At 41.2% G+C, this 23,870-nt stretch overlaps 2 protein-coding genes and 1 pseudogene across 2 annotated transcripts; 1 reads left to right on the top strand and 2 right to left on the bottom strand.

Annotated features, from left to right (window-relative positions):
* Positions 1-727: 727 nt before the first annotated feature.
* On the bottom strand, positions 728-7,326 carry LOC130839548 (olfactory receptor 1D2-like). Its single transcript, XM_057713806.1, has 3 exons — positions 6,833-7,326; positions 6,352-6,800; positions 728-915 (listed from the first exon to the last, which is right to left on the bottom strand). Exons 1-3 carry the CDS (start codon positions 7,324-7,326, stop codon positions 728-730), a joined length of 1,131 nt encoding a protein of 376 aa, XP_057569789.1.
* A 12,526-nt stretch (positions 7,327-19,852) lies between these two features.
* Positions 19,853-20,841, bottom strand: LOC130840632 (olfactory receptor 1D2-like). Its single transcript, XM_057716327.1, has one exon. The coding sequence runs from the start codon at positions 20,792-20,794 to the stop codon at positions 19,853-19,855; it is 942 nt and encodes a 313-aa protein (XP_057572310.1). The 5' UTR covers positions 20,795-20,841.
* Positions 20,842-22,215: 1,374 nt separating this feature from the next.
* LOC130840662 (metastasis-associated protein MTA3-like) lies at positions 22,216-23,613 on the top strand (annotated as a pseudogene).
* The last annotated feature ends 257 nt before the right edge of the window (positions 23,614-23,870 follow it).

Raw genomic sequence — 23,870 nt, 5'->3', positions numbered from 1 at the left:
ATATTTTTGTTTTTAAACTCGGTAATCGATGTTAAATTTATCAAATGTCTTTGCTCGTAACGATCTGATTGTTGTCATTGTGCATTGTTTTAAAAAAACATGTAATCCTAGACTTAATCCTGGAAAGCTCTTATTTCATTTAGAAACTTTGCATCGAACGCCTTCACGAAGGAGAGAGCCCGGGCGGTGGGAGTGGGCGCCTGGTGCTCGCAGGAAAGAATTACTCAGTTTTAAGGCAGGATAAGAAGGTCCGGGACTACTTTGCTCCCCCAGGGGACCGGGAGGGTCACCAGGGACATCCTTTCTTCCGAGCTCGGGGAACACTACAAAGGTTGGCAGCCAGGTTTTAAGTTTCTAACAAGGACGCTTGAGAGCTCTGCCTGGCCGCCACTGGATGGCGCGCGCACCCAGCGGAACCAGCCGGTGTCGCTCCGCGGCGGTTGGGCAAGGATAATTAGAGCGTAGACGTCTGCGAACTTTTCATTAGCTAGTTCTGCGGGAGTCCCGCCTTCCCGGTCTCCTCATTGGCTGTCGGCCCAGAAAGGGTGTGCGTCTTTACCCTCCTGGGGTCTTGAAAGGGGTATAGGAGAGACCAACTAAGAGGACCGATCAACCAGGGCCTCCCATTGGTCAATCAAACAGGAGGCCCACCCCCCCCAAGGCTTCTCATTGGCTGCTGCCGCGTGCCGGCCGCTTTGGCTTTGGCGCGGCTGGGGTTCTTGAAGGTTTAGCCGGCTTCCGTGGCGGAGCCCGTGCGCTTCTGGTGGCTCTTATCCTTCTTTAGTGCTGTTTGCCTTAGAGCCGCGCGCGGCACACAGGGCTGGACGGCCTTCGGGAGACAGCTGGAACTGGGGCGGAGTTGGGGGGCACTACGGTTGGAGCGGAGGAAGCGATGGCTTTCCTCGGGCTGAGAATCTGGAGTATGGCGTCGAGTCCGAGATCATTGTGGGCAGCTGCTGCCCTTTCCTGCCACAGCTGGGAAGGCTTGTTCCTTCACAGGCGTCTGTCCCTATTAAACACCGTATGCTCCAGACTCCATCTCAGCATCTGCTTCTGGAGAACCCAACCTGTGACATTGCCTTGATGCTGTCCTCCCACCACTCTATTTCCAACCCTAAAACTCTTTGCATATACCCTTCTGTTTAAAGTTCCTGCGCTTTTGTTCATACCATTCCCTTTGCCTCAGTTTTCCTTCTTAATTTCTTCTTTATCAACATCACTCATTTTTTTCCCGTCCTTCCAGACCCAGCTCAGGGGATGTCTCCTCCTTGGCTCCAGTCCCTTGGTTTGGTTTGCCTCTCTGTGCTCTCCCACCTCCCTGTGTTTGCAGGATGCTACTGTACCTGTTGGGTGCAGTACGAGGTGTGTTTTGCACCTGGAAGTGATGGACTCCAGAGCAGGAGGGGACCCAGGACTGCCTGACAGGGGGATTGTGGTTCTGCAGTGGGAGCAGCAGTAGTGTAACTCCCTTGGGTCAGGTAGCAGTGAGGGGGTTATTTGCCTGTAGGTGGGAGGGACAAAGTATGGAAGGTCAGGTTGGACATAGAGAAGTGCCCTGAATCGCTAGTGAAATCTGGAGAAAACAGGGAACACTCATAACCAGAGGAACCAGCTGCTGAAGTCCCTTCTTCTGGTAAAAATTCTTATCTACACCTAACTCTTACAGAAAACAGTGCAGAATGCAAGCCTCCATTTTAACTTCCACTCTCACCCACGTGGGTGATACACAGACACAAAGGACAGTTGAATAGGAAATCTCAGCTACAATCACGAGTGCATATATCAGAAATCACCAGCTATTTCCAAAACATAAAATCATGAAAGTGTGGTGATGAACAGAGAACGAAACGAAAGGAAGAACTTACACCCAAGGAAACAGACCAAACTGAACAAGAACAAGACGTCTAGGTTGAAGAAAAAAAAAAAGACCTCTAGATAATCAGAACAGTATCTTCAGAGAAATACTGCAGGGTAGCTCATCCATGAAATAAGGACAGTCGTGTAAAAGAACCACTTGGAGTTCTTGCAAATGAAAATGTAATTGTTAAAATAAAAAAAATTGAATAAATGTTCCAAATAGCAGAATGTTCAGATCTAGTAAAGTAGTGAGGTGAAAGGTCAGGTGAGGTGATTTTTCCTATGACATGACACACAGGGTTAATGAGATGTGAAATATGAAAGGTTAGAGGGCAGGGGGTTCACTTCCAGCTATGACTGTGGGTGAGAGGGTGGAAACTTTCCAGGCTCTGTTTAGCTCTTTTATGTTTCATATACAGGAAGTCCAGTTCTAGATTCCACTGAGATGAGTCCTTTGCCTTCAACTCCTGGCTGGGTAGGAGTTAAAATCGCATCCTGTAATGTCCCCAGTAGTCCCATAGGTCACTAATTCGACTCCCTACTGCTAAAGCTTCACTTTCTACCTCTGGTATCTGGTCATTTTTCCTTCTAGGCTCTCAAATGACTTTTTTTTTTTTTTTTGGCACACGGGCTTAGTTGCTCCATGGCATGTGGGATCTTCCTGGAGCTGGGATCGAACCCGTGACCTCTGCATTGGCAGGCGGATTCTTAACCACTGCGCCACCTAGGAAGCCCTCAAATGACTTTTTAAAATTAAAACTATATTATCCAGGTCTTCTATATGTTTGGAGAGAAAATACATGTATTTCCCATATTTTGATCAAACCCAATGGCAAATCATACTTTCAGATCATTTAAAAATTAAAAAAATTCGTTAGGAATAGTTTCAAACATACACTATAATATAGGGAATAATTGTGGACACATATATACTCTCTACAAAAATTATATTAATTTCTTACCCTATTGTGTCACTTCTCTCTCAAAAAAACATTTAAAATGTTATAAATACCACTAAAGCACTATTCTGGTTCCTTTCTCAAAGGAGCCATTTTCCTGAACTTGATGTGAATCATTTTCATGTATGTTTGTATTTTAGGAGAACATATCTCAAACTTTTGGTTTCAGGATACATTTACATTCTTAAAATTTTGAAGACCCCTCCAAGAGCTTTTGTTTTTGTGATTAGTAAGCAGATTTATTTATTAATTCAGTAAAAAACCAGTAATCTCCCTTTCATATGTTATCATAAGAAGGATTTTATTTTATTTTTTAAAAATGTTTATTTAATTTTTGGCTGCCTTGGGTCTTAGTTGTGGCACATGGGATCTTCTTTGTGGCAGGTGGGATCCTCCCCTGTGGTGCACAGGTTTCTCTCTAGTTGTGGTGCGTGGGCTCCGGAGCACGTGGGCTCCATAGTTGCTCATGTGGGCCTAGTTGCCCCACAGCATGTGGGATCTTAGTTCCCCAACCAGGGATTGAACCCATGTCCCATGCACTGAAAGGCAGACTCTTAACCACTGGACCATCAGGGAAGTCCCATAAGAAGGATTTTAAATGAAAAGTAACTATACTTTTCAAAACACAGATGTAATGAGAAGAATGGCATTGTTTTACATTTTAAAAATATTTTAAGTATCTGGCTTTATAGATGATAGCTGGATTCTCATATCTGCTTCTGCATTTATTTTGTAGTGATGTGTTATTGTGATTGAAGTATATGGAGGAAATTCAGTCTTATATAGATATGTAATTGGAAAGGGAGTATTTTTTTTTTTGTAAATATGGTCCTGAATCTCTTCTTTAATATATATTTGGGTTTTACAGTATACCACATGGCATATATTATTTAACAATGTATTTAACTATCTTTTTATAGTTAACACAGTTTTACCTCATTCTTTTAAATAATTGTATAGATTCTCTCACACGGAGGTACCTTTTAATCCAATCAGGCCCACATAGACCTTCAGGTTGTTTCCAGTTGGCGGAAATTGTCATGCTTTCCCAGGGAACTTTCCTAGCAATGAGTCAAAGAATATGTGCATTTTACTTTTTATTTATTTTTTATGTTTTTGGCTGCGTTGGGTCTTTACTGCTGCTCTCAGGCTTTCTCTAGTTGCGGTGAGCAGGGGCTACTCTTTGTTGCGGTGAAAGGGCTTCTCATTGTGGTGGCTTCTCTTGTTGCAGAGCATGGGCTCTAGGCATGCGGACTTTAGTAGTTGTGGCTCGCAGGCTCTAGAATGCAGGCTCAGTAGTTGTGTCACACTGGCCTCATTGCTCCACGGCATGTGGGATCTTCCCGGAACAGGGATCAAACCCATGTTGAAAAGGGAGTATTTTAATAGCCTTTGCAGATCCTCCATATTTTCACCATTCCTCTGCCCACCTGTCCCACTAATAATCAAGAGAGGCCTGCCAAATATTCCTTTCATGATGATGACCTTGTAAATTCTTCCTGGTAATTATACCAGATTTACTTCTCATATTTTGAGACTTTTTTTTAAAAAAAGGTGCAAAAAATACTTTTACAGTTGCTTTATATTAGTGACATAAGGAGGGGTGAGGCAGATACAAGACTTCGGGGCCTGAAGTTATACTATTTGGGGTCCTGTGTAAGAACAAATACAAATTACAAATTAGATAAGAGTCTTGGTAGGGGTATCTGCAAGAGAGGGTGAAGGAGCTTAAAGAGCTTAAACTTCATTTGCTTCCTGCAGCGTGAGGGTGTATTTCAAATTTGCCTTGGATAGTAGCATTCTTAATTCTTTTTTTTTTTTTTTTGGTTTTATTGGGTTATAATTGACATACAACACTGTATATGTTTCGGGTGTACAGCATAATGACTTGACTTACGTATATGTTGAAATGATTACTCCGATGATAAGTTTAGTTAACATCCATCATCTCTTGTACATACAAAAAAAGAACATTCTCCATTCTTAATAATGATTTTTGCTTTGAAGCCTATTTTATCTGATGTTAAGATAGCTATATTAAGCTTTCTTTTGATTATTATTTTCCAAATATGCCTGTTTCCATTCTTACTTTTAAGTTTTATATATTTTATGCTGCAGTGTGTCTCTTAAATACATATATCTGTATTTTGTTTTTTAATCAATCTGTTAAACATTGCCTTTTAACTGATGAGTTAGGTCCATTTACATTTATTATAATTTTGCCTACTTCTCTCAGTAGACTGTGAGCTCCTTACTCATGTTTGTGATCCAGTTTGAGGCCCCTAATGGACATTCAGACATTCATCAATTTGATGAATGGATGAATGACTGAATAAACATCAATAAAGCTAAGACTAGGTCGCAAAGTACCTTCTCTCCTGACATCTCCACCACTACTCCTGTTCATGGGTGTGTGTTGATATGCTTGAGAGTTTTGTTTAGAGGGAAGGATGGAGTTGTCGCATGGAGTTGTCACATGAAGAAGAGGTGAGAGATGAGGAGCCAAAAATGAAAGACAGGATGGACTTCTCAAGGACAAGGTCTGACTTCTTTCAGATAAAAGAAACACAGGAAAAAGGCAAGAGAGGAAGTATAGCTTTGGAGCCCAAGGGTTAAGTGTTAAAAATCAACCCAGAGGGACTTCCTAGGTGGTGCAGTGGTAAAGAATAACCTGCCAATGCAGGGGACACGGGTTCGAGCCCTGCCCTGGGAAGATTCCACATGCCATGGAGCAACTAAGCCCGTGCGCCACAACTATTGAGCCTGCGCTCTAGAGCCCGTGAACCACAACTACTGAGCCCATGTGCCACAACTGTTGAAGCCCACGTGCCTAGGGCCCATGCTCCACAACAAGAGAAGCCACTACAATGAGGAGCCTGCACACCACAATGAAGAGTAACCCCTGCTCGCAGCAACTAGAGAAAGCCCGTGTGCAGCGATGAAGACCCAACACAGTCAATAAATAAATAAAATAAATAAATTTATTAAAAAAAAATCAACCCAGAGAAAAGGAGAGGAATCTTCTTGCCATTTCTAGCTAAACCATACGGGCTGTGTCCAGAGGGACTGTGGGTCAGTACTGAAGTAGAGCTCTCCACCTGGCAGTGCAGCAAGTAAGGGGCAGCTTCGCCTACCACACCTGCAGTGGGGGTAGCACAAGATATCATCTATAAATGACTTGCAAGCCATTCTCCTAAGAGAAGATCAGAGCTCAGGAATTTGAGTGAATAGTGACCTCTCTGCACTATAACTGAATATATCTGGATAAGGCTGGGACTGTGGTCCTGTGTCAGGCAAGTTGAAGGATCTGATCCTGCAAATGTCTTGTATTAGTCTTAGTATGCCCTTATTTATTGCCAAGGTTGGTGAAGTCTAAGGGATGTTGGGTTACACATACATGTCTTCTCTTTACTATAAATCAATAAACTCATTTTGAGCTGGATCTTTGTCCTAATTACTCCTGTATATCACACAGGATAATGACTTTCACACAATGAAGGAAATTCCCAGCCTTCATTTCAATGCCCCAAATTACCTTGTGTCAACCTCTGGAAGGCTCTCCCTAAGAGGAGTCTTCCCAGAGCCCCATGCATGTCCTTGTTCCTCAGGCTGTAGATGAAGGGGTTCATCATGGGGGTCACCACAGCATACATCACTGTGGCTACTGAGTCCTTCATGGAGTAGGTGTGGAGGGGCTGCAGATATACCATACCAAGTGTCCCATAGAAGAGGGAGACCACAGCCAAATGGGAGGCACAGGTGGAGAAGGCTTTATACTTCCCAGAGGCGGAGGGTATTCGGAGGATTGCTCTGACAATCTGGACGTAGGACGTGGTCATGATCCCTAAGGGGGTGAAGAAGATGAAGCAGCCTGTGGTAATCTGCAGTGCGTGAATCATCAGGGTGTTAGAACACGCGAGCCTCAGCAGGACATACATCTCACAGAAGATGTAGTGGATCTTCCGGGACCCACAGAAGGTCACCCTGGTCATGAGGATGGTGAGGAAGAGGCCGTAGAGGTCATGAGGATGGTGAGGAAGAGGCCGTAGAGGACAGACAGTGCCCAACACAAGGCAAGAAGCAAAATACAGAGCCCAGGGCGCATGGCTGTGATGTAGTAAAGGGGGCGGCAGATGGCCACATAGCGGTCATATGCCATTGTGGCCAGGATGAAGTTGTCCAGGGTCACCAAGCAGACCAGGAAGTAGAGCTGTGTCAGACACCCTGCATATGAGATGGCTTTGTTCTGGGACTGAAGGTTTACCAGTGTCTTAGGGATTGTATTGGTGACGAAGAAGAGGTCAGTGAAGGAGAGGTTGGCCAAGAATAAGTACATGGGAGTGTGCAGGCAGGAGTCAAAGCTGATGGCCAAGATGATGAGCCCATTTCCCACCACTGTGACCAGGTACATGGACAGGAACATCCAAAACAGGACCCGCTGCTGCTCAGGATTCTCCGAGAGCCCCAGGAGCAGGAAGTCAGAGACCCCAGTCTGGTTGCCTCCATGCATTTCCCCAACTGTCTGCAACATCAACACCAACAAATATTTACTGAGTGCCCTTGATTGAATAAGGACATCCAGAAAAGCAAAATCAACTATTTTCTTAGCATTAAAAATATCTCAGACTGAATTTCATAATTTTTTTTACATAAGCAACAAATTAATAACAGAGAAAAAAGCATAATATGGAAAATCTTTATGCAACTTAATCATTCCAGCAACTTCTTACCTGGCATACTCAATATTATGGAAATAATATCTATGTTTTATTTTAAGTCCTGCCATCTTACAGTATTCTTGAAGTGCCTAAAGATTAGTATGCTATATTTTGATATTGCATAATTTTAAAAATAATATTTAAAATGTGTATACAGTATAGCAAATAGATATTGCACAATTGGACAAAGAGGGGTAAAGTGAAAATATTGGAATGGAAAAGAAAAAATTATCATCATTTGCTGATAGAATGATCTATCCGGGAAGCCTAAGACAATCAACTGAAATGTCATTGGAGAGAAAAAGGGGTATGAGGTTGTGCATTAAAAAGTAACCAGATCAGGGCTTCCTAGGTGGCGCAGTGGTTGAGAAACCGCCTGCCAATGTAGGGGACACGGGTTCGATCCCTGCTTCAGGAAGATCCCACATGTCACGGAGCAGCTAAGCCTGTGCACCACAACTATTGAGCCTGCGCTTTAGAGCCCGTGAGCCACAACTGTTGAGCCCATGTGCTGCAACTACTGAAGCCCACGTGCCTAGAGCCCGTGCTCTGCATCAAGAGAAGCCACGGCAATGAGGAGCCTGCGCACCACAACAAAGGGTAGCCCCCGCTCACCACAACTAGAGAAAGCCCATGGGCAGCAATGAAGACCCAACACAGCCAATAAAATAAATAAATAAATAAATTTAAAAAATGTATAAAAAAAAAAAGTAACCAGATCATGTTAGCCTTGTTAAGATTTAAAAAATTTTATACTCTGTACAGTAAAGAGTTTTAAGAAGAATGGTCAATATAAATGGATTTAAGCAGAGGTGTATATGTATATTCAGCAACTATCTTTCATTGTATTTTACCAATAGTATTTCAACAATCAGGTATGGCTGTTGCATTTTTTTAATACATCTTTATTGGAGTATAATTGCTTTACAATGTTGTGTTGTCTGTTGCATTTTTAACCAAATGCTTTTCAGTGCCTATCATGACACATTATGTTGATAGCTTTTCTCATATTAAAACATGCTAACATTCCTGGTTTAAACTACTTCTCATATTTTACTTAGGGTTTTAGTTATATTTATAAACGAGGTTTATCTACAGTTTCTTTTTTGTATGTGCCACCTTTATCATCTTTTTGGTATGATTTGGTTTGCATTAGATTCCAAATTAAACATATTCATTTATTGTCAATTTCTAATATTTAGAATTTGTTGGGATTTCTTCAACAGCTTAAGATATAAATTTTAAAAGATATTCCATGGAATCATTTTTCCAAATAAAAATAGCTTCTTTTCTATACTGGAATCTGTTGATTAAAAACAAAAAAGTTCCAGCGTGAATCATTCAAGCAATACAGAAAAATTAAGACTGAAATTAAAATTTGATTTAGTCAAGGCAGTTAGTCAAGAAAAATACATAAAAGTCTTCCGGACTGGAAAAGAGGAAATAAAACATCTCTATTTACAGATGACATGATCTTATATATAGAAAATCCTACTAAAAATTTCTACTAAAAAACTACTAGAATAATAAATGAAGTCAGAAAGATTGTGGGATACAAGACAATATAAAAAAATCAATTGTGTTTTTTTATACTTGCAATAAACAATCAGAAAACAAAATTAAGAAAGCAGTTTCATTCACAATAGCATCAAACAGAAAACAATCCCTAGGAATAAATTTAACAAAAAAGGCAAAATTTATACTCTGAAGACTATAAACATTGTTGAAAGAAATTAAAGATCTAAATAAACAGAAAATGATCCCACTCTCATGGATTGGAAGTTTTAATATGAGATGGCAATAGTCTCCAAATAGATCTATAGATTAAATACAATCCCTGTCAGAACCCCAGCTGACTTCTTTGTAGAACTTGAAGCAAATTGATTCTAAAATCCACATGAAATTGCAAGGAACCTAGAATGGCCAAAACAATCTTGAAAAGCAAAAACAGATTTGGAGGATTCCACTTCCCAATTTCAAAACTTACTACAAAGCAACAGTAATGAAGATCAGACATGTGGTACTGATGCAAATGTATACATATAGATCAATGGAAAAGAACTCAAATTGCAGAAATAAACTCATGTGTCTATGGTCTACTAATTTTTGAGAAGGATGTCAAGATCATTCAGTGGGGAAAAGATATTTTCAACAAATAGTGCTGGGTCACCAGGATAGCCATATGCCAAAGAGGTGAACCCTTACCTCACACTGTATACAAAATTTAATCAAAATTGATGAATGACCTAGATATAAGAGCTAACACTATGAAACTCTCAGAAGAAAACATAGGCAAATCTTCAAATCTTGTGTTTGGCAAAGGATTCTTAGATATGACATCGAGAGCAACAAAATAAAAAAATAGATACATTGGATTTAATCAAAATTAAAAATGTTTGTGCTTTAAATGACACCATCAAGAAAGTACAAATAATCCCATAGAGTGGCAGAAAATATTTGTAAATCATATATCTGATAAGGAATTTGCATGTGGAATATATAAAGTACTCATAACTGAGTAATGAAAAGAAAAATAACCCAATTAAAAATGGGCAAAGATTCTGAAGACATTTCTCCAAGGAAGATATACAGATGGCCAATAAGCACATGACAAGATGCTGAACATCATTAGTCATCAGGGAAATGCAAATGAAGGCCACAATTAGATACCACTAAACACCCTCTAGGAACAATTCAGGTAATAAACAATTCAGAAAATAACAAGCATTTGCAAGGATGTAGAGAAATTAGAACACTCCTATACTGCCGGCTGGAATGTAAAATGGTGCTGTCATTTTGGAAACAGTCTAGCTGTTGCTCAAAAGGCTAAACAGAGAGTTACCAAATGACCCAGCCATTCTACTCCTAGGTATCTCTCAAGAGAAATGAAAACATAAGTCCACATGAAAACTTGTATGTGAATGTTTATTATAGCATTAGAATACTCCAAAGGTGGAAATAACCTGTATGTCTATTTCTTGGACATGAATTAAACAAAATGTGGCATATTGATACACTGGAACATTATTTAGCCATAAAAAGGAATGAAGTCCAAGTACATGCTGCAACATGGATGAACCTGGAAAACATATTCTCCGTGAAAGAAGCTAGTCACAAAAGACCGCCTATGATATGATTCCATTCATATGGAAGGCCAAAATATGGAAATCTATAGAGACAGAAAGTAGATTAGTGGTTGCTTACACCTGAGAGAAGGGTGATGGGTAAGAAGTGATAGGTAAAGAATACAGGGTTTCTTTTGGAGGTGATGGAAACGTTCTAAAAAATTTTTTTCCCTTATTTTTTTAAGCTCTTTATTGGAGTATAATTGTTTTACATTGTTGTGCCAGTTTCTGCTGTACAACAAAATGAATCAGCTGTATTTATACATATATCCCCATATCCCCTCCTTCCCGTGACTCCCTACCATCCTCCCTATCCCACCCCTCTAAGTCATCACCAGTCATGAAGTTGATATCCCTGTGCTATGCAGCAGCTTCCCACTAGCTATCTGTTTTACATTTGGTGGTGTATATATGTCAATGCTACTCTCTCACTTTGTCCCAGCTTCCCCTTCGCCGCCCACCCCCCTGCCCCCATGTCTTCAAGTCTGTTCTCTACATCTGCATCTTTATTCTTGCCCTGTCACTGGGTTCATCAGTACCATTTTTTTTAGATTCCATATATGTAAGTTAGCACACAATATTTGTCTTTCTGGCTTACTTAATTATTTTTATTTAAAAAAATTTTTTATTAGAGTATAGTTTTTTTTTTTTTTTCTCTTTCTGGCCACGCTGTGCAGCATGTGGGATCTTAGTTCCCTGACTAGGGATCAAAACCCGTGCCCCCTGCATTGGGAGTGCGGAGTCTTAACCACTGGACGGCAAGGGAAGTCCCCTAGAGTGTAACACAATGTTGTGTTAGTTTTGGGTGTACAGCAAAGTGAATCAGTTATGCATATACATATATCCACTCTTTTTAAGATTCTTTTCCCATATAGGCCTTCTCCCTGTCCCACTGACTGCTTTACCCCCAGTCCTTGCTGTTCCCTACCTGCTGGTTTTCCACGACCCCACTGAAGAGAATCACCACCCATTTTCTCCCCTGCAGTCCCCGGAGGGACATTGTGCTGGATCCGCTGGTTTCTTTGGCACCTTAGGGCTTGTCCCTCAGTCCAAACCCACTGCTCCATGTTGTGCAGTAATTCCTCTAAGTTCCTGACCTGTGATATCACCTGTTCTCCAGAGTTGTTTTCAATTTTTAAATTACTTTTCACACTTCCTTGATCATTTTGAATGGGATATTTTGCAAAGGAGGGAAGTAAATATCACTTATATTTTCTCCTATTACATTGTTTCATTAAAAAATCCTTGATGTGGGGACAGTCTTCACAAGAATGGCATTGAAGGCAGAAAACACAATGAGAAATTATGCCATATTTTACTTCATAAAAACAAAATACTTCCCTCATCAAAACACCACCATACAACCATAAAATACAAACAAACAAAAATGCCAAAAAGGAAAAATACTTGCCCTGGATGTGATATACAAAGACTTAAAATGCTGAATAGAGAAAGACCTAGTGTAAGTCAGTAATAAAATTACCACCCCTGTGTCTCACTGGAACAGACACAGACATGCAATTCATAAAAGAAGAAATTCCAAGTCAGTAAAGACGTGAACAAACATGTATCTTCACTCCTTATCAAAAGATGGGATTAGAAAGCAGTTTTATATCTGATGAAAGGAAATAATTAAGTACAACATTCTGGATGGAAACTTGACATTTCCATGTCATAAGCTCTTAGATAGGATATCCCTTTGAGCAATCCCAGTTTTAGGGATTTATCTTAAAATATAATCAGACAAAAACATAGATATGTATGTGTAAAGTGTTTATCAGGACTTTGTTCTGAGAATGAAGTCATTTTCAGCAAGCTTTCAATGATTCTGATTGTACAATTTGGGAAACACTGCCCTGAGTCTGTAAGAGTCAGTGGGTTCTGAACACTCATGTGGTCAGGTGGCCTCAGAGACACAAACTTCTGTGCAGTGTGTGTGGATGGAGAGGGGAGAATGTGGGGACAGTATGGAAAACTGGACAACTGGCCTCCACACATGACATGACACTGGAAAACTGGCCTCTTGTTCTCTGTTGCTCCCTAGCTCCATGACTGTGAGAGGATGCAACCTCCCTGAGCCTCCTCATCTCAACCCAGGAAGACTTCCTTGAAGTTTTGAGAACTGTGTGCAACAGGGAGTGTAATAACACTTTGAAACCTGTAGAGCATTACAGATTGGAGGGATTATTACATTGCCTTTAACTACAAAGGGGTTAGATTATACTTTCAAAGTTACATACTTTTGGGACTTCCTAGATGGTGCAGTGGTTAAGAATCCGCCTGCCAATGCAGGGGACACGGGTTTGATCCCTGCTCCAGGAAGATCCCACATGCCGAGGAGCAGCTAAGCCCGTGCGCCACAACTGTTGAGCTCATGCACCGCAACTACTGAAGCCCGTGCGCCCGGAGCCCATGCTCCACAACAAGGTAAGTCACTGAAATGAGGAGGCAGTGCACCATGATGAAGAGTTAGCCTCAGCTCGCTGCAACTAGAGAAAGCCCGTGTGCAGCATCAAAGACCCAACGCAGCCAATAAATAAACAAATAAATAAATTTATAAAAAATGTTACATACTTTCAAAGTATGTGAGTATGTTTGTGTAAGAGAGAAAATGGAGAAGAGCCATATAAGCAAGGAAGAAAAGAGAGCACGTAAGCCAGAAATATCCAGGTCTTACCCACGGCTCTGTGCTGGTCTCAGAGTTCCCTGGTTCTGCTGCCTACACTTTCATCCTATGTAGGATGCAGTTTCAGTCAGGATAGATGTAAAGGACCCTAAGACATTGCTTTCTGAATAGGACTTGATGACTCTTCCTTTTCGCTAAAGGTGGGAGGCAGGGCAGTTTGTGCCTGGATAATCAGTCCATGCAAAAGAAGAGACAGAAGGTAAAGCTCTTCATGCTTGATGAGAATGGGGGATCTGAGAACTGATGGTTTGATCCTTAGTTCATAAAGGAAGGGGCTGAATTGAGACCACATCAGTCCTATTTATCAACTTTGGAGAGGCCTCGGGGAGGCAATCCCAAGACAGCTTGTTGAGACAAACCTGGATAATTGCGTCAATGTTAAACCTGGATGATTGTTAATGTTATAAGCAGAGGTCTTGGGAAATGAATCTTACTAACAGAGAGTAAACCAATTCCACCTTGGGCAGCAATCTTAAAAGGTTTCCTAGGGAATTGAATTAAGCTAGAAATAAAGAAGACTTCACATAGAGTGCAGCCTGGCTTTGAGTCATCAGAGGTCCAGAAAATCTCAAGGACTGAATTTGGATTAGGATGGTTATATATTGCTACTGACTCCAAGTACTAAGTAAAAGAAATTTAAAAAAATCATATTTGGAGGAAAATAACATCAACCTAGACCTCAAATATTTCTCTTCATCACATTTTCAAACACAATATCAAGCACAAAACCAAAGATAAGCAGACATGCAAGGAAATAAGATTCCTAAAGCAAGAACCAACAGCTGAAAGGCATACAGGGATTCTAGATGTCGTAATAATCAGACACAGAATGAAAAACAATGCTATTTATGGTGTTTTAGCGTGTAGAAACAAGTTTGAAAAATTTGGCAGGACTTTTTACAAACTGAACAAACATGAGTAACCGGCAGTCAGATCTAAAACACATTAGTAACCCTGCAGGAATCCTGTCACGTTCTCTACTAGTCACTGTTCCTGTAGGGGCAGTCACTCCCTTGACTCGTAATAGCATAAGTTAGTTTTACCCATTTTTACTTTATTTAAATGGAAGTGTACCTTTTGTACTCGTTTTTTTAATGTTTTTTTTTTTAATTTTTATTTTTGGTTGTGTTGGGTCTTCATTGTTGCATGCGGGCTTTCTCTAGTTGTGACCAGGGTCTACTCTTCGTTGTGGTGTGTGGGCTTCTCATTGTGGTGGCTTCTCTTGTTGCAGAGCACCGGCTCTAGGCTCGAGGGCTTCAGTAGTTGCAGCATGTGATCTCAGTAGTTGTGGCTTGTGGGCTCTAGAGCACAGGCTCAGTAGTTGTGGGGCACAGGCTTAGTTGCTCCACAGTGTGTGGGTTCTTCCAGGACCAAGGATTGAACCTGTGTCCCCTGCCTTGGCAGGCAGATTCTCAATCACTGTGCCACCAGGGAAGTCCCTGTACTCTTTCTTATTTACCTCTTTCACTTGATATTATGCATGTGAGGTTCATTCACGTTGTATGTGGTTGTAGATTGCCCATTTTCATTGCTGTATGGAGTTCTATTGTGTGAATAGGCCATTAAGAAATCCGTTCTACCATTGATGGGCATTTGTGGTTTCCAATTTTGGCTGTTATGAATAGTGCAGCTACATATTCCTCTTGGGCATCTTTATGTATGAGTGAGATTTCTGAATGATAGGGCAGGTGTATAGTTTAGAAGATAGCGCTAACCAGTTTTCCATCATGCTTGTAACAATTACCCTCCCTCCACCAGTGTGTAAGAATCCACGTTTTAAACATGACTTGGTATTTTTCATATTTTTCATTTGAGCTTTTTGGTGGGTATGTAGTGGTATCTCATTGTAGTTTTAATTTGCATTTCCCTGCTGACTAACAGTGTTAAGCACCCTTTCGTGTGGTTATTCTCCGTAGCTCTATCCTCTTTGTACGTTAGCTGTTCGAGTCTTGTGCCCATTTTTCTATTGGGTTACCTATCTCCTTCCTGTTGACTTGTAGGAGTTCTTTATGTATTCTGTCCTTTGTCAGATGTATGTAGTAATATCTTCTTCAACTTTGTGGTTGAATTTCATTCAATTAATGGTGAGTATTGAGAAAAATAAGATCTTAATTTTAAAATAGTCCAACTTGTCAATTTTTATTTTGTAATTTGTGGGTTTTGTATCTTGTTTAAGAATCTTTGCTAACTCTTGCCCATGTTTTCCTCTAAAGGATATATTGTTTTACCCTTCACCTTCAGATCTGTTATCAATCTAGAATTGATGTTTGTATCAGGTGAGGGAGAGGTCAACATACATCTTTCTACCACAAGTAGGGATGTCTAGTGCTCTTTTATTGACAAGAACATCCTTTCTCTGCTGCATTGCAGTGTAAATCTCTGTAATTCGTCAGGTGATTGTATGTATGTGAATCTCTTTCCGGACTCTTTATTCTAGTCCATTTGTTAGTTTGTCTATCCTCTCATCACTGCTTCACTCATTAATTACTATATCTTCTAATAGGATTGATATGTGGTTTAAAACTTTTGTCCTTCAGTATTTCTTTGGTTATTCTTAGCTCTGAATTTCCATATAAACTTTTAGTAGGCTTGTCAGTTTCCTCAGAAAGACCTACTAGGATTTTAATTTGTATTGCATTAAAACTAGATTCACTTGGGCCACAATGGGCATCTTTGCAAGTTAGCCTTTTAAGTCGTGGATGTGGTATATTTTCTCAATTTTTTGGTTTTCTTTAATTGATCTTATTAGATCAAATAGTGTATTCTTCAGTAGAGTTAAACCCCATCTTTGCTAGATGTGTTTTCATATGTATTTGATGCTTTTAAATGCTATGGTAAATGGTAACATTTTAAAGCTTTTGTTTCTGCTTGTCTGTTGCTCATATGTAGAGATACACTTGAGTTTTACTTGTTGATCTTGTTATCTGGTGATCTTACTGGAGACACTATTAATTCCATTGGTTTGTCTATAGATTCTTTTGTATTTTTTTATATTTATACTCAGGTTTGTGATGTATATTTTTTTGTTTTCAGTCCTTATGTCTTTTATTTTATTTATTTATTTTTAAATTATTGAACTAAGCCTTCTAGTACAATGTTGAATAAATGTGATAAATGACTCTTGTTTCATCACTGACCTTTCAGCAAAGCTTTGAATATTTCACTATGTGTATGTATGCTCTGAATCAGAGAAACAGAATATATGTTATCAATGGATATTACTAAAAAACACCCAGAATATAACATATATTCTATGTATATGTGTATGTTGTCGGCATACTCACTGGCACTTGGTGTTGTCAGTGCTCTAGGTTTTGACCATTCTAATAGGCGCGTAGTTCTAATAGGTGTGTGTTGTGACATGTGGAACATCTTTTCGTATACTGCCATCTGTATATCTTCTTTGGTGAGGCGTCTTTTATGGTCTTTGGCCCATTTTTTCAATTGGTTTGTTTTCTTATTGTTGAGTGTTTTTTTTTTTTTTACCAATTTATGTATATGTGTATTTATTGCACTATTATTTAAAATAGCCAGTGACTAAGTGGCATTTTCAGAGCACGGAACAAATCCCTGGCAAATAAAATTAAAGCAATTTGCGAAGCTCTGACTTCTCCACAGCCATTGTTATATGATCTGTGTGGACCCTGGCTGTTCAGTGAGTGACCCCCCTTGAAGAGTTATTGTTGAGTTTAAGTGTTATTTTTTATAGCTTTGCATTTTACATTTAGGTCCGTGATACATTTTGAGTTAATTTTTGTGACGTATGTAAGGTCTGTGTCTAGATTCTATGGTTTTTTCTTTGCATGTGGATGTCTAGTTGTTCCAAAACCATTTGTTGAGAAGACTGTCTTTGCTCCATTGAAATGCCTTTGCTCTTCTGTTAAAGATCAAATGACTAAAACTCTGTGTTTTATTCCATCAATTTATTTGTCTCTTCTTTCTCCAATACCTCAGGATTGATTACTGTAGCTTTATAGTAAGTCTTGAAATTGCATAGTTTTGGTCCTCTAACTTTTACTGCTACTTCAATATTGTGTTGACTCTTCTGAGTCTTTCTCTCTCCATATAAACTTTATATTGTTTCTTGATATCCACAAAATAGCTTGCTGGGACTTTTATTAGAATTGCATTGAATTTATAAATCAAGTTGGGAAGAACCTACATCTTGACAATATTGAGCCTTTCTATCCATTAACATGGTTGTAATATCGTGATTTATAATAAATATATATCTAATCTTTCAATTTCTGACACAGAGCTCCTAAAACCTTTGGAATTTTCTAGGTGAGAGGAGTGGTAAAGCTGTCTTGATATTCATAACAAACCCATTTCAACCACACCTGAATTTATGTTCATGAGGTGACCTTTGGAAAGTACCTAAGGTTGAGGCTGGTAGCCCGGTGAAACAATCATGTGATGAGGGTTGAAACTTTCAGTCTCACCCCCTGCCCCCAATCTTTGGAAAGGGGTGAGGGGCTGGCTGGAAGTGGAATCATCAACCAACGGTCATTGATTTAATCAATCGTGCCTCTGTAATAAAGCCTGCATAAATACCCCGAAGGACAGAGTTCAGACAATTTCTGAGTTGGAAACACATGGAGAGTTAAGTAGAGTGGTGGACCTGGAGAGGGCATAGAAGTGAAACTGTGCACCTCAGATTGGGACTTGAACCCACCTGCCGGGACTCGAACCCAGCCTAAACCCAGATTGGGATTCAAACCCACGTGACCAGGACTTGAACCTGGCCAGAACCGTGATTGGGACTTGAACCCATGCGCTGGGACTCAAACCCACGCGCTGGGACTTGAACCCATCTAAAACTCAGATTGGGACTTGAACCCACATGGCCGAGACTCAAACCCTGCCAAAACCCAAGATCTTCCAACTGAGATCACACACCTGGTTTCAGGACTTAATGAAGCTCAGATCCTTGATGTCTCATCACAGAAAGAATGCAGTGAGAGACAAAGTGATAGGTAAGAAGTTTATTTAGAGATTTATTTAGAGAGAAACACACTCCACACAGTGTGGGCCATCTCAGAAGGTGAGAAAGGCACCAGGGTATGGGGGTTGTCAGTTTTTGTAAGGATGGGTAATTTCATAGGCTAATGAGTGGGTGGAGTATTCCAGAATTGGGCCACTGCCCACTTTTTGATCCTCATGGTCAGCCTTGGAACCGTCATGGCGCCTGTGACTTGTCTGCCATCTTGGACCCATTTGGGTCTAATCAGTTTATGTTATGTCCTCGGGCTATGTCATTCTTTCAGAGGTTGTGCCCTGCTCCCTTCCCTCCTGTTTCAGAAGCTGCATGCCCTTCCAACATACCTTGCCCTATGGGTTTCTTCCATCTGGCTGTTCCTAAGTTGTCTTTTTATAATAAACTGGTAATCCAGTAAGTAAAATGTTTCCTCTGAATTCCGTGAGCTGCTCTAGCAAATTAATTTAACCCAAAGAGGGGGGGTCATTGGAACCTCCTATCTGTAACTGCTCAGTCAGAAGCACAAGTGACAACGTGGACCTGCAATCGGCATCTAAAGTGCTGGGGGTGGGAGTGGGAGGGTGGAGCTGAGCCCTTAACCTGTGGGTTAGATAGTGTCATGGTGATAGTGTCAGAATTGAGTTGAATTGTAGGACACCCAGCTGGTGTCAGAGAATTGCTTCGTGGTGTGGAAAAAACACACACGTCAGAACTGGTGTCAGAATCATAGAACCTACATAGAGATTGGGTCTCACAATGACCTCCTCCCCTTCTACTCCCTCCACCACCGCTCCTGCTCGTGGGCATGTGTTGATACACTTGAGCGCTTTGTTTTGAGGGAATGAAGAAGAGATGGGAGGGGAGGAGCCACAGAAATAAGGGGCAGCATGCACTTCCCAAGGACAAAGTCTGACTGCTCTCAGAGACAAAGAAAGCAGGAAAAAGGCAAGAGAGGTAGTATTGCTTTGGAACCCAAAGGAGAGAAATCAACCCAGAGCCAAAGAGAGAGATACCTTGCTATTTCTGCCTGAACATCAGGGGCTGTGTCCAGAGGGATGGGGGGTCAGAATTGAAGCAGTGAGAGCTATGGCTGGCAGACCATCAGGAAAGGGGTGGCCTCACCCGGGGTACCTGCAGTGGGTGTTGTGCCAGATATATTCTATAAATGGCTTGCAGGCAGCAGGCTCCTTAAAAAAGTTCAGAGTTCAGAAGAATATGAGTGAATGTGTGTTAGAGAACATGAGAGACCCATAACCGGATATATCTGGATAAGGCTGGGTATACCTGTGTCAGGCAAGTTGAAGGATTTGATCCTGCAAACTTCTACTGTTATTGTTTCTGGTACCTGATTTATTATCGAGGCTGATGAGGTTTTGTGGACATTGGGTTATACATACATGGATTTTTTCATCACAGATATATGAGCTCATTCTGAGCTGGATCTATCCTATATCCCCAAAAGGATAATGCCTTGCACATGGTGAAGGAAGTTCCCAATCTCCACTTTAATGCTCTTTCCAAAATTATCCTCATGTTAACCTCTGGAAGGCTCTCCCTAAGAGGAGTCTTCCCAGAGCCCCATGTATGTCCTTGTTCCTCAAGCTGTAGATGAAAGGGTTCATCATGGGGGTCACCACAGCATACATCACTGTGGCTACTGAGTCCTTCATGGAGTAGGTGTGGAGGGGCTGCAGGTATACCATACAGAGTGTCCCATAGAAGAGGGAGACCACAGCCAAATGGGAGGCACAGGTGGAGAAGGCTTTGTACTTGCTAGAGGCTGAGGGTATTCGGAGGATGGCTCTGACAATCCAGACATAGGACATGATCATGAACCCAAAGGGGGTGAGGAACATAAAGGATCCTGTGGCAGTCAGCACTGTGTGATTGATCTGGGTGTTGGAACATGCGAGCCTCAGCAGGACATACATCTCACAGAAGATGTAGTGGATCTTCTGGGACCCACAGAAGGTCACCCTGGTCATGAGGAGGGTGTGGATGAGGCCATAGAGGACAGAGAGTGCCCAACACAAGGCGAAGAGTGAAATACAGAACCTAGGGCTCATGGCCGTGGTGTAGTGGAGGGGGCGGCAGATGGCCACATAGCGGTCATACGCCATCGTGGCCAGGATGAGGTTGTCCAGAGCAACCAAGGAGACCAAGAAGTAGAGCTGTGTCAGACACCCTGCATATGAGATGGCTTTGTTCTGGGACTGAAGATTCACTAGCATCTTGGGGATTGTGTTGGTGACAAAGAAGAGGTCAGTGAAGGAGAGGCTGGCCAGGAAGAAGTACATGGGAGTGTGCAGGCGGGAGTCAGAGCCGATGGCCAGGAGGATGAGCCCATTCCCCACCACTGTGACCAGATACATAGACAGGAACATCCAAAACAGGGCCCGCTGCTGCTCAGGATTCTCCGAGATCCCCAGGAGTAGGAACTCGGAAACTCCACTCTGGTTGCCTCCATCCATTTCTCCAACTGTCCGCAACACAACACAAACAAATGTTCACTATATGCCCTCAAGTGAATAAGGGCATCCAAATAAGCAAAATCAACTGTTTCCTTAACATTAACAATATCTTAGGCTAAATTTTATACATTTTTTGGTATAAGAAACAATGTAACAAACACAAAAACAGAACATGGAAATATCTTCATGCAACTTAGTCATTCTGGCAAGTTCTAATCTGGCATACTCAATGTAATAGGAAAAATGCCTATGTCTTATTTTAAATCACATCATGTTACAACTCACTTGAAGTGGGTAAAGATTAGTATGTTACGATGTTGTATAGATTTAAATGATATTTAAAACAAGTGTCTGCCGTAAAAGAAACTGATGTTACACAACTGGACAAAGGGAAAAAATAAAAGTATTGGAAAGGAAATGGAAAAATTATCATTATTTGCTGCTAGGATGATCTATCCAGTAAATCTAAAACAATCAACTGAAATGTTATTAGAAATAAAAAGGGATTTCAACACACCTGAAATTAAGTCTGGGCTTTGACACTTTCTAGTTGTGAAACCCCAGGTAAGTTACCTAGCCCTTTAAGACCTCATTTCTTCATGTGAAAAATGGGTTGGGGTGAGAATCAAATTAACTAATAAAAGGCTTAACACAAATAGATGGCCTGTAGTGAGTACTCAAGAAATATTCCTTATTATTATTATATGTTAACAATAGTCAGGGATAATACGATTAAAATATAACGTGAAATAATCCCATTCACATCCACAGCCAGGGGTGGGGTAGGGAGGCTGGGAGGGAGGCTCAAGAAGGAGGGAATGTGGGGATATATGTATAAATACAGCTGATGCGCTTTGTGGTACAGAGGAAACTGGCACAACAGTGTAAAGCAATTATACTCCAATAAAGATCGAGAGAAAAAAAATGTTAGCAAGAATCAGTCAAGGCCTTTAAATTCTCCAGAGAAGCATATAATAAAAACGTAACCAACGGAGAGTCACATGAAGGTCCCAAAGATGCATATTCTGCTGCATTAATCTAAATTTTAACTTATTTGAAGTAAAAATTCTAACAGGGTTTTTGAGAAAGAAAATCTCATGTAAGTTTAATCTCAAATCAGTGTGAAAAATAAGCTAGGAAAATGTCGAAAAAGAGAATCACAAGGAGACTCTTCCTCTGCCAGATGTGGAAGAGTCTAAAACCGTTTGGTGGGCGAGGAGGCGGCGGCGGTGGCGGCGGGCGGGGCTTGGCTCGGGCTCCACCCGCGGGCGGGCGGACAAGGCAGCCAACGTGTACCGGCCGGAGATGATGTCTACTTTGAGAATTCCTCCAGCAATCCGTACCTCATCAGGAGGATAGAAGAACTCAACAAGACTGCAGCTGGCAACGTGGAAGCAAAAGTAGTGTGCTTTTATAGACGACGAGATACTTCCAACATGCTATGATGCTCGCAGACAAGCATGCTAAAGAAATTGAGGAAGGATCTGAAACAACAGTTGAGGCTGACTTGACCGATAAACAGAAACATCAGTTAAGACATAGGGAACTCTTTTTGTCACGCCAACACGAATCTCTGCCTGCAACACATATCGGGGGAAATGCATTGTTGCCCTTCTGAATGAGACAGTCAGTATTGTCATATATTGATAAAGAAGGTACCTTTTTCTACTCATTGGTCTATGATCCATCAGTGAAAACACTGTTAGCTGACAAAGGTGAAATCAGAGTGGGACCTAGATATCAAGCAGACATTCCAGAAATGCTCCTAGAAGGAGACTCAGATGAGAGGGAACAATCAAAATTGGAAGTGAAAGTCTGGGACCCAAATAGCCCACTTACAGACTGGCAGATCGACCAGTTTTTAGTTGTAGCACGGGCTGTTGGGACATTCACTCGAGCCCTTGATTGCAGCAGTTCTGTAAGGCAGCCTAGTTTGCACATAAGTGCCCGCTGCAGCTTCTCCAGACATCACCCTGTTTCATGCTATGGATACATTGTACAGGCACAGCTATGATTTGAGCAGTGCAATTAGTGTCTTAGTACCACTTGGGGGACCTGTTTTATGCAGAGATGTAATGGAAGAATGGTCGGCTTCTGAAGCTAGTTTATTTGAAGAGGCACCGGGAAAATACGGCAAACACTTCAACAACACACGTCAAGACTTTCTCCCTTGGAAATCATTGACAAGCATCATTGAATATTATTACATGTGGAAAACTACTGACAGGTATGTGCAGCAGAAATGACTAAAAGCAGTAGAAGCTGAGAGTAAGCTGAAACAAGTCTATATCCCAACTTACAAACCAAATCCCAACCAGACATCCACCAGCAGTGGCAAACCTGGTGCTGTGAATGGAGCCGTGGGAACCACGTTCCAACTGCAGAACCCTCTCCTCGGGTGGGCCTGTGAGAGCTGCTACACTACACAGTCTCATCAGTGGTATTCGTGGGGTCCACCTAATATGCAGTGTAAGTTACGTGCAACCTGTTGGCTCTATTGGAAAAAATACGGAGGCCTGAAAATGCCTACCTGGTCGGAAGAGGAGAAGTTACCTCCCAGCCCAGCTACAGAGGACCCTCGAGTTAGAAGTCACAGGTCTCACCAGGCCATGCAGGTGATGCTGGCCTGAAACCCTGGGAGCCCAAATTCTGCAGTGAAGACCCGTCAAGCTTTCTTCCTTCACACTACATATTTCGCAAAATTTGCTCTTCAGGTCTGCAAAAATACTCTCCGGCTGCGGCAGGCAGCAAGACGGCCATTTGTTCCTATTAATTATGCTGCCATCAGGGCAGAATGTAAGATGCTTTTAAATTCTTAACCTTATATGTTGTGCTTCTGACCATATTCTCTCCTTCCCTCTCTCTCTTTTTTTGTTTTTGTTTTTGTTTGCAGTAAACATAAGTTCTTGTGTATAGCCAAAAAAACAAAACAAAACAAAACCAAAAACAAAAAACCAAAAAAAACCCAGTGTGGAGCTGGTGCCGGAATAAACAGAGCAATAGAATTGGATAGAAACTCAGATGCAGACCAAATAACATGTAGGCTTTAGTCGATTATTATGGGGGCACTTTTACT

This window comes from Hippopotamus amphibius, chromosome 17 (assembly GCF_030028045.1).
Source record: "Hippopotamus amphibius kiboko isolate mHipAmp2 chromosome 17, mHipAmp2.hap2, whole genome shotgun sequence".
NCBI lineage: Eukaryota > Metazoa > Chordata > Mammalia > Artiodactyla > Hippopotamidae > Hippopotamus > Hippopotamus amphibius.
Note: the sequence above shows the minus strand (reverse complement) of the source record. Positions and strands in the feature narration are given on the sequence as shown.

Coding starts and splice junctions, on each gene's coding strand:
- LOC130839548 (XM_057713806.1), bottom strand. CDS start 7,326: ATGCATGGAGGCAACCAGACTGGGGTCTCTGACTTCCTGCTCCTGGGG. Junction 6,801..6,832: donor CTCACCATCCTCATGACCTC/TACGGCCTCTTC, acceptor CCTCATGACCAG/GGTGACCTTCTGTGGGTCCC. Junction 916..6,351: donor CTTCCAGAGGTTGACACAAG/GTAATTTGGGGC, acceptor GCCATACTCCAG/ATTCTCAGCCCGAGGAAAGC.
- LOC130840632 (XM_057716327.1), bottom strand. CDS start 20,794: ATGGATGGAGGCAACCAGAGTGGAGTTTCCGAGTTCCTACTCCTGGGG.